The 16,969-nt window shown below is 37.9% G+C and overlaps 1 protein-coding gene across 4 annotated transcripts in view; it reads right to left on the reverse strand.

The window, feature by feature from the left end:
• DYNC2I1 (dynein 2 intermediate chain 1) overlaps nt 1-16,969 on the reverse strand; it is a 117,565-nt gene that overhangs the window by 86,138 nt on the left and 14,458 nt on the right. For all 4 annotated transcript variants that reach the window (XR_005216909.1, XR_005216908.1, XM_037835708.1 and 1 more), the window contains exons 2-3: nt 7,833-7,886; nt 6,598-7,030 (exon numbers count right to left, since the gene is read on the reverse strand). Coding sequence is in view for 2 of the 4 variants with exons in the window: in XM_037835708.1 (XP_037691636.1) it covers nt 6,598-7,030; nt 7,833-7,886 (487 nt within the window). In the remaining 2 variants the exon portion in view is untranslated. The remainder of the gene's footprint in view (nt 1-6,597; nt 7,031-7,832; nt 7,887-16,969) is intronic.

Raw genomic sequence — 16,969 nt, forward strand, 5'->3', positions numbered from 1 at the left:
TGCAAGCTTAGAAGTTTCTGTACCTCCAAGGAATTTGTCAAAAAGGTAAAGAGGAAGCCAACTCAATGGGAAAAAATTTTTGGAAACCATGTATCTGACAAAAGACTGATATCTTGCATATATAAAGAAATCCTACAACTCAATGACGATAGTTCAGACAGCCCAATTATAAAATGGGCAAAAGATATGAAAAGACAGTTCTCTGAAAAGGAAATACAAATAGCCAAGAAACACAAGAAAAAATGTTCAGCTTCACTAGCTATTAGAGAGATGGAAATTAAGACCACAATGAGATACCATCTCACACCAATTAGAATGGCTGCCATTAAACAAACAGGAAACTACAAATGCTGGAGGGGATGTGGAGAAATTGGAACTCTTATTCATTGTTGGTGGGACTGTATAAAGGTTCAACCACTCTGGAAGTCAGTCTGGCAGTTCCTTAGAAAACTAGATAATAGAGTTACCCTTTGATCCAGCGATTGCACTTCTCAGTATATACCCGGAAGATCGGAAAGCAGTGACATGAACAGATATCTGCATGCTAATGTTCATAGCAGTGTTATTCACAATTGCCAAGAGATGGAAACAACCCAAATGTCCTTCAACAGATGAGTGGATAAATAAAATGTGGTATATACACACTATGGAATACTACATGGCTGTAAGAAGGAACGATGTCGTGAAACATATGACAACATGGATGAACCTTGAAGATATAATGCAGAGCGAAATAAGACAGGCACAAAAAGAGAAATATTATATGCTACCACTAATGTGAACATTGAAAAATGTAAAACAAATGGTTTATAATGTAGAATGTAGGGGAACTAGTGATAGAGAGCAATTAAGGAAGGGGGAACGATAATCCAATAAGAACAGATAAGCTATTGTGGGTAAATTTAACGTTCTGGGAATGCCCAGGAATGACTATGGTCTGCTAATTCCTGATGGGTATAGCAGGAACAAGTTCACAGAAATGTTGCTATATTAGGTTACTTTCTTGGGGTAGAGTAGGAACATGTTGGAAGTAAAGTAGTTATCTTAGGTTAGTTGTCTTTTTCTTACTCCCTTGTTATGGTCTCTTTGAAATGTTCTTTCATTGTATGTTTTTTTAATTTTTTTTATTTTTTATACAGTTGATTTAAAAAAAAGTTAAAAAAAAATACATAAGAGGCATATAACAGCAGATATGAACAGGCAGAAGAAAGGGTTAGCAAATCAGAAGAAAGAACATCCAAAATCTTATAAAAATAGAAGAACAGAAGGAGAAAAAAATGGAAAAAATAGAGCAAGGTCTCAGGGATTTGAATGACAGACAGCATAAAATGCACAAACATACACATCATAGGTGCTCCAGAAGGAGAAAGTGAAAGGAGCAAAAGAATAACTGAGAAAATATTGGCGCAAAACTTCCAAACTCTTATGAAAGACACAAATATACATATCCAAGAAGCACAACATATTCCAAACAGAATAAATCCAAATGGACCTACTCTAAGACACACACGAATCAGGCTGTCAACTGCCAAAGATAAAGAAAAAATTCTGAAACCAGCAAGAGAAAAGCAATCCATCACAAACAAGGGATGCTCAATAATACTAAGTGCTGGTTTCTCATCAGAAACCATGGAGAGGAGAAGGCAGTGGTATGACATAAGATACTGAAAGAGAAAACCTGCCAGCCAAGAATTCTTTTCCAGCAAAACTGTCCTTCAAAAATAAGGGAGAATTCAAAATAGTCACAAATAAAAACAGAAGCTGATAGTTGGTTAACAAGAGACTCACCCTATAAGAAATGCAAAAGGGAGTTCTGCAGGCTGAAAAGAAAAGACAGAAGAGAGAGGCTTGGAGGAGAGTATAGACATAAAGATTATCAGACAGGGTAACTAAAAGGGTAAAAAGAGAGACGAAAGTAAGATTATAACATATAAAAGCCAAAGAATAAAATGGTTAAAGTAAGTACAGCCTTTACAGTAATAACATTGAATGTTAATGGATTAGTAGACTTCCCAATCAAAAGACACAGATTGGGAAAACGGATTAAAAAGAAGTAAGATACATCTATACGCTGTCTGCAGAGACTCACCTTAGACCCAAGGGCACAAATAGGTTGAAAGTGAAAGGCTGGAAAAAGATATTCCACAGAGTAACCAAAAAAGAGCTGGGTAGCTATACTAAAACAGACAAAATAGACTTTAAATGCAAAAATTATAATCCACTAATAAGAAAGAACAACTATAAATATTTATGCACCTAACCAGGGTGCCCCACAATACATGAGGCAAACACTGGCAAAACTGAAGGGCGAAATAGACGTCTCTAAAATAATAGTTGGAGACTTCACTACACCCCACTCATCAATAGGCAGAACATCTAGACAGAGGATCAATAAAGATATAGAGAACTTGAATAATATTATAAATGATCTAGACCCAAAAGACATATACAAAACATTATACCCCAAAACATCAGGATATACATTCTTCTGAAGAGCTCATAGATCATTCTCCAGGATAGACTATACGTTGTGTCACAAAACAAGTCTCAATAAATTTTAAAAGATTGAAATTATACAAGCACTTTGGCTGTTCATAATGGAATGAAACTGGAAGTCAATAACAGGAGAATTCACAAATTTATGGAGGTTAAACAACACACTCTTAAACAAAGAAGAAATTGCAAGAGAAATCAGTAAATATCTCAAGACAAATGAAAAGGAGAACACAACATATCAAAACTTATGGGATGTGTGGATAAACAAACTGTGGCATATACACATGATGGAACAAAGACATGGAAAATATAATAACGTGGATGAACCTTGAGGACATTACGTTGAGTGAAGTTAGCCAGAAACAAAAGGACAAATACTGTATGGTCTCACTAACATGAACTAACATTAATGAGCAAACTGTGAGAGTTAAAAGCTGATACCACAGGCTACCAGGAGATAGAAAGAGGGTAGAGACTGGGCATTTGATGTTGAAGGACCACGGAATGTTCAGCAGGATTGAATGTATAAATCCAGAAATAAATAGCATAATACTGTGTGATGGTAACACAATATTCTAAGTACACTGAACAAAGATGTCTGTGAGTAAAGCTGAAAGAGGTGGGAAAGGGGAATGTATGACACCAGAGGTTAAGATAGAAGATAAAGACTGGGGCTGTATAACTTGGCAAAAACTGGAGTGGCCAATGACTGTTACTAAATGTACAAATATAAAAATGTTTTCACAAGGGGGAGAACAAATTAATGTCAACCATGCAGAGTGTTGAAAAAGGGATGGTATTTGGGAAAAAACACAATCAAAGCATACTGGAGTCTACGGTCAACAGTAACATTGTAACATGCTTCCAGTAAATGTAACAAAGGCAATATAGCAAAGTTAAATGTGTATGACAGGGGGATATAAGGGAGGGATATGGGATTCTTGATAGTGGTGTCATTTTCTATCCTTACTATTATATTGTATTGTATGACTTTTTATTATCTTTTTTATTATTTGCCAAAAAAAAACACTTTTTCATAGTATCAATGTGTTCAAGTGCTGACTGTGGTGATAAATGTACAACTGTATGATGATACCATGAACAACTGACTGTACACTGTGGATAATTGTATGGTATGTGAATATATCTCTATAAAATTACAGGAAAAAAAATATAAATGGGGTAAAAGTGCTGGAGAAAACATGGAAAGAGGGATATACCTATTTGCTGTTTATGAGGAGGCAGAATGGTGTAGCCCTTCTGGAGGTCAGTTTGGTCGTTCCACAAGAAACTAAGTATGTGGGGGCCATAAGGTCCTGCAACCTCATTATGGGGTATGTACTTGGAAGATCTGAGAGCAGAGACATGAATGGACATTTTCACACTGGAGTTTATGGAGGCAGTATTCATGATTTGCAAAGGGTGGAAGTGGCCTAAGGGTACATACACTGAGGAACAGAATGGTGAACTGTGGTGTATGCATACAATGGAATATTGAGCAACTACCAGAAGGAGTGAAGCTGTGAGACACGCAATGAGGTGAACGGATCCTATAGACAGCATTTTGAGTGTAATATGCCAGAAACGAACGCAAACACTATAATGCTTCACCAATATGGACTAACTACAATGTGTAAACTCAGAATTGAATCTTAGAGCACAACCTAACAGGAAACGATTATTGTAATGGTCCCTTGATTATAAGTCTTACAGCAGTCAAATCTATTCCCGAATTGTAATAGCTATCTCCAAACTCTGAGATGCTGATCCCTTTGTGTATAACCTGATTGGTCTCTGGAACATTGGGTATCTACATAACACTTAAAACTCAGAGCTAGGGCTCGGCAGATATGAATGTCAGTATTAACACATACAGCAACTGTTAAAAAAAAAAAAAAAAAAAAGCTGAAAAAGAGCCCACACTTCAATTAGAGATACAAATGAAGCAGATCTGGTAAGGACTAGGGCAAATTGGGCCAAAGGGTAAAGGATGAAACTGATTGTGTGTTAAAAATTCAACTTCCACATGAGACCAAGGGAAGAGATGTTTATTTGATGTAGGATCTATATTTTCTAAACAGTATAACTTCTGCAGTCAATTTGTTCAAACACTACAATTACATGGAACTTTGAATAGGAAGTGAGATATGGTAGGTTTGAATAGGTCAGAGTAAAATAGCAACACATCCCAAAGTAATTTGGGTGGAGAATAAAAATATATATGCAGGTACCCCCTGAGGAGCTGGGGGGAAATGCGGAAGTGCTGGACTTCCTCACCTGGATTGTTGCTGATGTTCTCACAAACATTGAGGACTGGTGGTTTGGTATGCTGAGCACTCTGTCTGGGACTTGCCCTTATGAATCTTGTTACTGCAAAGGAGAGGCTAAACCTGCATATAATTGTGCCTAAGAGTCTCCCCCTGAGTACCTCCTTGTTGCTTAGATGTGGCCCTCTCTCTCTAACTAAGCCACTTAGGCAGGTGAACTCACCGCTCTCCCTCCTATGTGGGATCTGACTCCCAGGGATGTAAATCTCCCTGGCAACGCAGCATATGACTCCCAGGGATGAATCTGGACCCGGCTTCATGGGATTGAGAACACCTTCTTGACCAAAAGGGGGATGGTAAATGTAAGGAAGTAAAGCTTCAGTGGCTGAGAGATTTCAAATAGAGTCAAGAGGTCACTCTGATAGACATTCTTACGCACTATATAGGTAACACTTTTTAGGTTTTAATGTATTGGAATAGCTAGAAGTAAATACCTTAAACCATCAAACTCCAACCCAGTAGCCTTAACTCTTGAAGATAACTGTATAACAATGTAGCTTACAAGGGGTGACAGTGTGACTGTGAAAACCTTGTGGATCACACCCCCTTTATCCAGTATATGGCTGGATGAGTCGAAAAATGGGGACGAAAACTAAATGAAAAATAGGGTGGGAAGGGGGGATGATTTGGGTGTTCTTTTTTACTTTTATTCTTTATTCTTATTCTTATTCTTATTCTTTCTGGTGTAAGGAAAATGTTAAAAAATAGATTGGGGTGATGAATGCATAACTACATGATGGTACTGTGAACAGATGACTGTACTCCATAGATGATTGTATGCCATCATATCTCAATAAAATGGAATTTAACTAAAAAAACAACTGATGGGATGCAATGGAAGCAGTGCTGACAGGGAAATTTATAGCCCAAACACCTGTATTAAAAAAGAAGAAAGAGCTAAAATCAAAGACCTAATTGTACACCTGGAAGAACTAGAAAAAAGAACGTAAGACTAATCCCAGAGAGAGAAGAAGAAAAGAAATAACAAAGATTAGAACAGAAATAAATGAAATTGAGAACAGAAAAACAAGAGAGAATCAAAAAAAAACAAAAGTTGGTTCTTTAAGAAGATCAATATAATTGACAAACCCTTAGCTAGACTCACAAAGAAAAGAGAGAATACGCAAATAACTAAAATCAGAAATGAGAGGGGGAACACTAATACTGACCCCACAGAATGAAAAAAAAAATCATAAGAGGATACTGTGAACAACTATAGGCCAACAAATTAAACAACCTAGATGAAATGGGCAATTTCCTGGAAACACATGAACAACCTACTTTGACTTGAGAAGAAATAGAAGACCTCAACAAACCAGCCACAATGAGAGATTGAATCAGTCATCAAAAACCCCCAACAAAGAAAAGCCCAGGACAAGATGGCTTCACAGGTGAATTCGACCAATCATTCCAAGAAGAATTAATACCAATCCTGCTCAAATGCTTCCAAAAAGTTGAAGAGGAAGGAACACCACCTAATTCACTCTATGAAGCCAACATCACCCTAATACCAAAGCCAGATAAAGATACCACACAGAAAGAAAATTAAGGACCATTCTCTCCAATGAATATAGATGCAAAAATCCTTAACAAAATACTTGCAAATTGAATCCAATAGCACATTAAAAGAATTATACACCATGATCAAGTGATCATGTATCTTAAGAGAGAATATGGAACACGTTTTTGAACTATATCTAAAACAAACCCTCAAGGAACAAATATAAATTTAAGAGAATAATTTAGATATATCCAGTAAAACAAAACAATATACCTGAACGAATCTTCCTTTCTACTCTTTCTAAAAGTTGCTTTTCACGTACTTCACGTCCCAGGAGGTTATGATAGGCAGTGGTCTGCCTAAGTTCTTCTTTCCTAGCTTTTCTTTCTTTCTCTTTTTCTCTGTCTTTTCCTCTACTGTGAGACTTTTCTGTATCGTGTTCTCGGTATTTCTCTTTAAATTTTTCTCTTTCTCGATCTTTTGTTTCTTTTTTTCTTTCCCTTTGCTTTTCTCTGTCTTTCTCCCCTCGAAGACTCTCCTTAGATATATGAATATCTCTTTCATCTGTCCGTTCTTTATATTTTGTGTCTCTCTCTTGATACTTATATTTATGTTCTCTGTATTCAAGTAAGTCAATTTCTGATTCCTTATGCAGTTTCTTTTCTCTATGTTTCTTATCTTCTTTCGGACCATCTGATTGTGCAACCTAAAACAAATAAAGAGAAAAGGATTACTTCTTCACTAAGAAAGCAGAATTTACAGTGGACTTTTAATAACAGAATGTGAATATCATACTCATTTAAAGGATCTTAAAAAACACAGTGGATTCAACTTCTTTCCAGGTTTAACAAGATGGATGATGTCTGAATTAATATTCTTAGAACTGTAAAGTATTTGTAGTCATACTTGACTTCCTAAATGACTGGCTACTGAAGCCCCTTGTATTATTGACATTCACCTTTACTGGTGAAACACATTTAAAATACTACATTGATTAGAAAGAAAAAGAAAGGGATATTGAAGCTTGGATTTATAGTCACTAGGATGTTAAGCTCTTGGGTCCTACTCAAAGAGATCCTACATATAAAATTCTCAATGCAAAATCTAGTAGCAGAAGGACTCAACCTCAATCTGTCTACCTTCCCTCTCTACGCTCTCACTATGCCCCACTGCTGCACACACTCAGTCAAGAATCACACAAGTCCCAAGCAGCAGCTGGGACATTCCTGAACCATGACGGAAACCCAACTGAGCTGGTGGGAATGTAGGGCTGGTCTGAGATCACCAACCACCTTAAGAAACTGGACACATCTGATCCCATAATTTTACACTATTAAACTACATTTCTAAGGTATATTAACTACAGTGGCTTTATCTTTGAATCAAAAATTCCTCATAAATGAGCCATGTGCAATCAAAGTGGTACAGCAATAAGAATTAGTTAAAATGTCAAAGAAAACCATAGAGGTTCCAAATGGATTCCTATTTAAATCCTTAAAATATATTACCCAAAGGTGTTTTCTGAGGTCCTCTGTTTTCCAAGTATCATCTTTTGTTCTTCTCTGAAAAGAAAATTCTAAAGTTAAAATTTTTAAAGAGTTTAAATTAACTAATTTTTGTTTGCTCTAGTGAGCTGCTTTTTCACTAGGCCACTTAAAACACTGGCAATTTTTGATATGCAAGAAAATACTTGTCTAGCTACTAAAATAAAAGTAAACTGAAATACAGATTTTAAAAAACATTCACTATTCTAAAATTACCCAAAGGGATTCCAGAATGTATTCCTTTGGCTTCTTCAAAAACTATTAAATATTACAAAAACAGAAGAGAAAACAAGTTATAATAGTAGTCTGGACAAAAGATCAAGGACAAATAAAATAGTTTAAACTATGTTGTAGCACATATTTTCCAAAAATGACCATAACAATATCCTTCATCCTAAATGCTAGTCTCACCATGTGACTCTTACACTTCTCCCATAGTGAGCTGGAGTTTATATTCCTTCCCCTTCAATTTGGATGCCTTGTATTACGGCAGAAATGGTGCTATATGACTTCCAAGGCAATATGGCTTCCACCTGGTTTCCTTTGGGCTGTTCGCTCAGGAACTCAGCCACCATGCTGTGAGGAAGCAACAGCAGCAACATGGAGAGGCCACATGTACATATTCCAACAGAGAGCCCCAGCACAGGTCCCAGCTAACAGCCAGCATCAATCGTCAGATAAGGGACAGAACAAGATTTCAAATAATGTTAGCTCCAGGTGTTAAGGCAACCCTCCCAAACTTCTCAGCCGAGGTCCTGGATACCATGGAGTAGAACTAAGCCATCCCTGTAGTTAATTTTCAAATTCCTGATCCACAGAATATGTGAGTAGAATAAAATGGCTGTTTTACAACCATGAAGTTTGACATGGTTTGTAATATAGTGATAGAAACTGGGATGGAGGGATGGATAGATGGATAGATTGATACTATATTTAGCATCTATCACTTGCCAGATGCTACACTGAGTCAAATACATCATCTAATCCTCGTAACCCTACAAGGTGAGTACGTTATCTTCATTTTACAAATGAAGAAACAGAAAAAGAGAAGCAAATTGACTTTTATCCTAAGTCTTGCACATTGTACATAATAGGAATTAAATAAATATCTATGAAATGAATGGTCACTTACTGAAAAAGAGGCAGTCAGTATTCAATCCTGACTCACCAGAGCCCAGAACTTGTCCTTCCCCACCAATCCTCCATAACAAGCCTGTCTGTATGCCTCTATGAATGGGGCATCCCAACAGGCTACAATGATCTCTTCATCCTATAAGAACACCTGCATTCATTCAACCAACAGACATTAAGCTCCTAACAAATGCCAAATATTGTTCCAAATGTTTCAACTATAGCAATAAACAAAACTGAAAACAAATCTCTGCCTTCCATGAACTTACACTTTGACCCCTCCAACATCTGTTGTTATCTATTGGGTAAATAAATATTTGTTTCCTGGCTTGATAACCTATCTTTTTCAAGTATAAATCATATCTCTTCAGCTACACTCTAATTTTAAACCTCTCTTAATCCTCAGGCATCTAGCATTGTTTAGCATATAACAGCACTTCATAAACATTAGTCATGAAAAAATACAAGTAATGAATACCAGTTGTGCTGGTTTGAATGTATTATGTCCCCCAGAGAAAACCATGTTCTTTGATGCAATCTTGTGGGGCAGACGTTTTAGTGCTGATTAGATTGGAATTCTTTGAGTGTTTCCATGGAGATGTGCCCCACCCAACTGTGGGTGATAACTCTGATTGGATAATTTCCAAGGAGGTGTAACCCCACCCATTCAGGGTGGGTCTAAATTCAATCACTGAAGCTATATAGATGAGCTGACAAACAGGGAACTCAGTGCAGCTGAGAGTGACATTTTGAAGAGGAGCTACAGCCAAGAGGGACACTTTGAAGAAAGCACAGGAGCTGCAGATGAGAGACATATTGAAGACGGCCGTTGAAAGCAGACTCTTGCTCCGGAGAAGCTAAGAAAGGACAAATACCCCAAGTGCAACTAAGAGTGACATTTTTGAGGAACTGCAGCCTAGAAAGGAAGTCCTGGGAGAAAGCCATTTTGAAACCAGAACTTTGGAGCAGACGCCAGCCACGTGCCTTCCCAGCTAACAGAGGTTTTCCGGACACCATTGGCCATCCTCCAGTGAAGGTACCTGATTGCTGCTGTGTTACGTGGGGCACTTTATGACCTTAAGAGTGTAATTGTGTAACCAAATAAACCCCCTTTTATAAAAGCCAATCCATCTCTGGTGTTTTGCATTCTGGCAGCATTAGCAAACTAGAACACCAGTCAAAGGACTGAATCAAGGAAACTCATCAGTTATCAAAAATTGTTCTAAGAATTTAAGGAGAATATTAAAAGAAGTAGCGGTCTTAAAATACATCCACTGATTCTTCAACATTCCTCCCTTCAAAAGCCAAGCCTAATTCCCTTCCCATGAATGTGGGCCAGACTTAATGACTCACTTCTAATGAAGAGAATGTGGTAGAAGGATGCTATGTGACTTGTGAGACTAGGTCATAAAATGAAGAGCTTCCACCTGGCTTTCTTTCTCGGTTCACTCTAGGAGAAACCAACTGCCAGGTCATGAAGATAATCAAACTACTTGGGAGAGGTCCACATGAAGAGGAACTATGGACTCCTGTCAACAGCCAGCACCACCCAACCAGCCATGTGGGTGAGCCATCTTGGAAGTGGACCCTTTGGCCCCTGTCAAGCCTTCAGATGACTGCAGCTCCAGCTAACATACTGACCACAAGCTAATGAAAGACCCCAAGCCAGAACTGCCAGCCAAGTCATTCCCAAATTTCCTGACCCACAGAAACTGTGAGAGAAAAAAAAAGGTTTATTGTTGTGTTAAGGCACGGGTTAAAGGTAATTTGTTACGGAGCAACAGGTAAATAATACATGCATTTAACCTCCTCCTGTCTAAACTGTACTCCATTTGCAAGACCTGGTTCAAGACTCACCTTCTCCATGGCCATCCTAAACTAACACTTGTCTTACAAACTCCCACAGTTGTTCACTGTGCTTTGTACCATCTGTCACTTAATTACAGACCTCCTGATATTGTTTGCTACTAACATATGTGTGTTGGTCTCCCTGATGAGTGTAAGCTTTTTGAAGATAGAATAATAGCTTATTCTTCTTTGGTATTCCTGCTTCATACTGCTTCACATATTTCTGGTACTCAATATATGTGTCACAGTAAAATGATACTCTTTCACCATATCTACAACAACACAGTTTTAACACTACCAGAGTAATCTTGCTAAGCAGAATCAGTCAGGGGTAATTTCTCATAAGGAACAATGTAATACTTATCCTAACTATTTCATTTGCTCTTTAAGAAATATTGCCTTAAAAATACAAAGAAAGAGTTTGGTAAGTATGATCTTTAATTGTTTTTTTCTCTGTCAAGTTAACCACTCTGTGTAACAGTTTAATACATGACCTATTCCAAACAAATGATCTAAAATCAACCAAGGAGGAAAGTGTGTGCACTGCTCAAAGAACAGATGATGACAGAAGATAGGGTCAGCCAACCTCCAGGCCAGGAGTGGAAAGGCATGCAGTCACCAACTTGGATGCCAAAAGTAAATATATCAGGAAAATTTATCAGATTGTGGCTCTTACTGGTGGTAATTATATTACTTTTGCTGATAAAGTTGAAATCCCAAAAGGTTAACAGATTTCTGATAGGAATCACAAGGTTTTTCTTGTGCCTCTTAAGTTTTCGTCAACAAAAAAAAAAAACCAGCTATTTCCTTTTAATTGCATAAAACACTTACTAGCTTTGGGACATTTAAAAACCAAATCAATGGCCTTACTTAGACCAGAAGGTTTTCTTTTTTTCTCTTTTAAATTTTAAAAAATTTTAAATGATGCAGTATAATGGTAAAATGGTCAAACAGAAGTTAAAGTATAAGGTTTTCTTCCTCCCCGTCACACTCATATCCCGCTACACTCCCATAGTCAACAATTTGTCACATATATTTTCAGAAACTCTATACATACCCCAGCATAAGTATACATATATATATATATATATATATATATAGTGCCTCAAATGAGAAAGGCCTTTTTCCTTTCCTTACCCTCTCTGCTCAGCAAAGATCTTTTAAAGACTAAATACATAGCATTTCAGCCCCTTGCCCTATGCAATAGGTAGGCAACCCTAGACTTTTAAAGTCAATTCTCCAAGTAATGATTAGAAGGGCAAAATTTCACCCTAAGAAAGGAATAAATCCCATCCTGGAAAAAAAGAAAAAAAAAAAAGCCTCAGGAGAGTCACCTGAATAGTGAAGCCCTCTTACTTACAGGATGTACAAATAACCTGGGTCCAGTCCATGTACAAATAAATCTGGGAATTAAACTCTATGGTGTTCAACATCTGTAACTATATGACCTTAGCCAAAGCAGTCCTATGTACATATTATGGATTAAAATAAAGAAGATGAGCAATCACACCCACAAAGAAATTCTCAATGGCATTTTTTAACATCTCTCTCAAATACACACACATATACACAGACCCGCACACTTAACTTGATTTTATAAATAACCAATACTGAATTACCTGGAAAAATTTCATACAAAACTCTTTGGAGAACTGGACAATAAGAATCCTAAACAATTTTTTTAAATCCTTCGCATCTGCCTCCAGAATAAAATGGATTAAATTAACTCCTCTCCACCATTAACACAGGGCTTCAAAGATATTCTCTTCGCAACTTTTATCTCAAATGGAAATCCAAGAAGTAAATTAGGACTGCAAATACCTAGAGAGAATGCCCTTAGGATAAAGGCAGGTCAGGTCTTCAATCTTAGAATAAATATATAGCCCCAAACCTCTAATGGATCACTCTAGGTAGCTATGAGTGAAAGAAAAAGACCCTGCCCACACACAGCAAGGCTGGACTGAGTTCCCATTACTTGACCAAGGATGTGGAATCCTGCTGCAGAAGAGGTACCAGTGCAGAGCAGAAGCCGATGTGGCAGCTTCCTCAACGGGGAACCCCTCTTTACCCCGAATCCCCCACAGAGACAGGGCCTGCTGAGCACCAGTAAACTGCCCACAAGAAGTGAGACGTTTCATTTTTCCCCAGCCACAGAGTGCTTTCATCCATAGGGTTTATATCACTATGCAGAAGGAATTTAGACTATTGACACTAATTACTCTTTATCCTTCTTACTGTTTTTATCCTTGAACCAAACCCAGAGTTGGTAAAGCCATATCCTCAGGTACAGGGAAATTATAGTTACTGTCCAAATATTCCCAAGCAACACCTCTGGTGTTAGCTTCTATGTATTAAGAAAAGCCAGTTTGCCCATAGCAAGTGCCCTTTAACATCATATCCTAATTAGGCTAGGAGTGAATGTCCCACAAAACAATCTCTGGAATATGTCAAGACAGGTATTTGTGAGCAAATAGCTACATGCTACCTGAGTGGCTTAAAATGCTTCAAAGTCCTGAAAGCTAAGTAGCTAGCACAGTCTGCACCTTGACACCAAATATATTCACTGTACGTAATTTTTAGCAGCTGAATTAATTTAATTGATAAACTATTTTCTGGACTATTCCAGGAAACATGGCTGAGTAGGGAGTTACAGGACACATTCCTCCTACAAAAACAGCTAGTGGAGCTAGTGGACAGGCAGAAACTATCTGAATCAATGGTTCTGGGGCTTCAGAAGCCAAGGAAGCACACACAGCATCCAAGAAAGAGCAGGATGGGGAGACTGAGAAGCTGCAGCAAAACCTGTGAGTAAAGTGCTCCCACAGTGAGGCTGAAGCCCACCCCCAACCCTCAAGGCAAGCAGCCACGGACTGAGAGGGGTGTGAAGGCCTTCCTTCCCGGGAACAGGGTGGGACACAGTAGAGTGCTGAGCGTAGCTTCTGATAGGCGAGTTTGGATTGCTGGGTTCCGGCTCTAAATCGTGGTTCTAGCCTGCCCTGAACAGGGATCTCAGCCAATGTTTCACCACCAACTAGGAGGCTGAAAAAATCACACTCCCTCCTAAGGGCTGTGGGGAAAAGTTTACAACAGAGTGCTATATAAGAATATATAAAGAAATCCTACAACTCAACAACACAACAATAAAAAAGACAACCCAATTAAGAAATGGGCAAGAGACTGGAATAGACATTTTTCCAAAGAGGAAATATAAATGGCTAAACAGTATATGAAAAGATGCTCAGCATCACTAGCTATCAGAGAAATGCAAATCAAAAGTGTGAGATAGCCTCACTGCCCTCCCCTCTACGTGGGACCTGACTCCCAGGGGTGTAAATCTCCCTGACAATGCAGGATATGACTCCCGGGGATGAATCTGGACCCAGCATCATGGGATTGAGAACATCTTCTTGACCAAAAGGGAGATGGTAAATGTAAGGAAATAAAGCTTCAGTGGCTGAGAGATTTCAAATGTAGTCGAGCGGTCACTCTGGTGGACATCCTTATGTACTATATAGATAATGCTTTTTAGGTTTTAATATATTGAAATAGCTAGAAGTAAACACCTGAAACTGTTAAACTACAATCCAGTAGCTTTGACTCTTGAAGACGATTGTATAACAATGTAGCTTACAAGGGGTGACAGACTGATTGTGAAAACCCTGCGGATTGCACTCCCTTTATCCAGTGTATGAATGGATGAGTAGAAAAATAAGGATAGAACCTAAATAAAAAAGAGTGGGATGGGGGGTTGATTTGGGTGTCCTTTTTTTTCTTTTTCTTTTTTATTCTTATTCTTATTCTTTCTGGTGTAAGGAAAATGTTCAAAAATAGATTGGGGTGATGAATGTGCAACTATAGTATGGTACTGTGAACAGCTGACTGTACACCATGGATGATCGTATGGTATGTGAACATATCTCAATAAACCTGAACTTAAAAAAAAAGTGCAAGATATCATTTCACACCTACTAGAATGGCCACTTTTAAAAACAAAATACTACAAGTGTTGGAGAGGATGTTGAAAAATAGTAACGTATTCACTGCTGGTGGGAATATAGAATGGTACAGCCACTGTTTAAGACACTTTGGTGGTTGCTGAAGAAGCTAAGTATAAAACTGCCATATAATCCAGCAATTCCACTACTAGCAGGGATGCAAACAGACATTTGAACACCAACGTTCATAGCAGCATTATTCACAAGTGCCAAAAAAGATGTGGCAATTGCCCATCAACCAATGAATATATATAAAATGTGGTATATACATATGATGATGGAATATTATTCAGTTGTAAGAAGAAATGAAGTCCTGATGCAATGCAGCAACATGGATGAACCTTGAGGACATTATGTTGAGTGAAGTAAGCCAGAAACAAAAGGACAAATATTGTTTGATCTCACTAATATGAACTAATTATGATGAGCAGACTCATGGAGTTATTATCTAGAATACAGGTTACCAGGAGATAGAATGAGGGTAGAGAATGAGGAGCTGATGCTTAATTTGTGCAGAATTTTTAATGAGGCTGATTATAAATGTTTGGAAATGGATAGAAGTGATGATAGCATACTGTCATGAGTGTAATTAACAGCACTGGGTTGTGTGTGTAATTGTGGCTGAAAGGGGAAGTTTAGGGTCACTAGAAGGAAAGCTAGAGGATAAAACATGAGACTGTATAACAGAGTGAAACCCTGTTACGGACAATGACAGTCTGATATTTATACAACTGTATAAATACAGTAGTTCTGGTTTGCTAATGCTGCCATTATGCAAAATACCAGAAATGGATTGGCTTTTACAAAGGGGGTTTATCTGGTTACAAATTTACAGTCTGAAGGCCATGAAAATGTCCAAATTAAGGTATCAGCATGAGTATACCTTCATCGAAGGGAAGGCCAACGGCATCCAGAAAATCTCTGTTAACTGGGAAGGCATGTGGCTGGCGTCTGCCGATCCTGGGTTGTGTTCCAGCTCCTCTCTCAGCTCCTGTGCATTCTTCAGAAATGTTGCTCTTGAGGCATTTTGTCCTTCTTAGCTTCTTCAGTTCCTGTGCATCTAAGCATCTGGGTTTCTCTCTTAGCTTCACCAGCAGACCTTTTCTCTCCAAAATGTCCCTCTGAGCTGCTCTGGGGTCCTTCTCTTTGTGAGCTCTGTTATAGGACTCCAGTGATTACATAAAGGCCCATGCCAAACAGGCAGAGCCACACCTCCATGAAAACAATCCAATCAAAGGTATTACCCACATTTGGGTGGGTCACATCTCCATGGAAACCACCCAATCCAAAGATTCCAACCTAATCAACACTAATACCTCTGCCCCCACAAGGTACATCAAAGAACATGGTGTTTTGGGGGACATAATACATCCAAACCTGGCTCAACAGTCTCATATTTATACAATTGTATAAATATCAGACTGTTCTCCCATGAACTAGAACAAGTGTATGTCACTATTACAAGGTGTTAATAATAGGGTAGTATATGGGAAAAAATACACCTAATATAAACTATGGCCTCTAGTTAACAGTAATATTTTAATATTCTTTCAGCAATTGTAACAAAGGTACCACACTAATGCTAAGTGTCAATAATGAGGGGGTATGGGTTTTTTCAGTTGGGAGCAATGAAAATGTTTTAAAATTGATTGTGGTGATGAATGACCAACTCTATAATTACACTGAGAGCCTATAATTGTACATTTTGGATGGACTGTATGGTGTGTGAATAAAACTGCTTTTAAAAATAAAAAAATATATATACATTACTTGCACTAGAACATCCCAATTAGTAAAACAGATTGCCACCTTTCAAAGAAAAAAAAAAGAAGCTGTTTACTGGGTGTCCTGACTTGATAATACACCATCCTATAGCAGTTTAAATTTCCTCCTGCCTTCAATGTATTCAGTGTTATGAATTATATCTTATACCCAGTATCATCATACTTCCATGTTTAATTTACTAGTTAATTGCACATTAACAAATGTTTACAAGTAAGTTATTTTGTCTTCCATGTGTCAGCCTTTAAAATATTTGAAAACGGCTAACACTTCTCCCTTTAGCCTTCAGGTTAAATACCCCCGTTTCCTGCAATTGTTTTATGTTAGTTTCCCTATCAGCTCAAC

This window comes from Choloepus didactylus, chromosome 5 (genome assembly GCF_015220235.1).
Source record: "Choloepus didactylus isolate mChoDid1 chromosome 5, mChoDid1.pri, whole genome shotgun sequence".
In the NCBI taxonomy this organism is placed as follows: domain Eukaryota; kingdom Metazoa; phylum Chordata; class Mammalia; order Pilosa; family Megalonychidae; genus Choloepus; species Choloepus didactylus.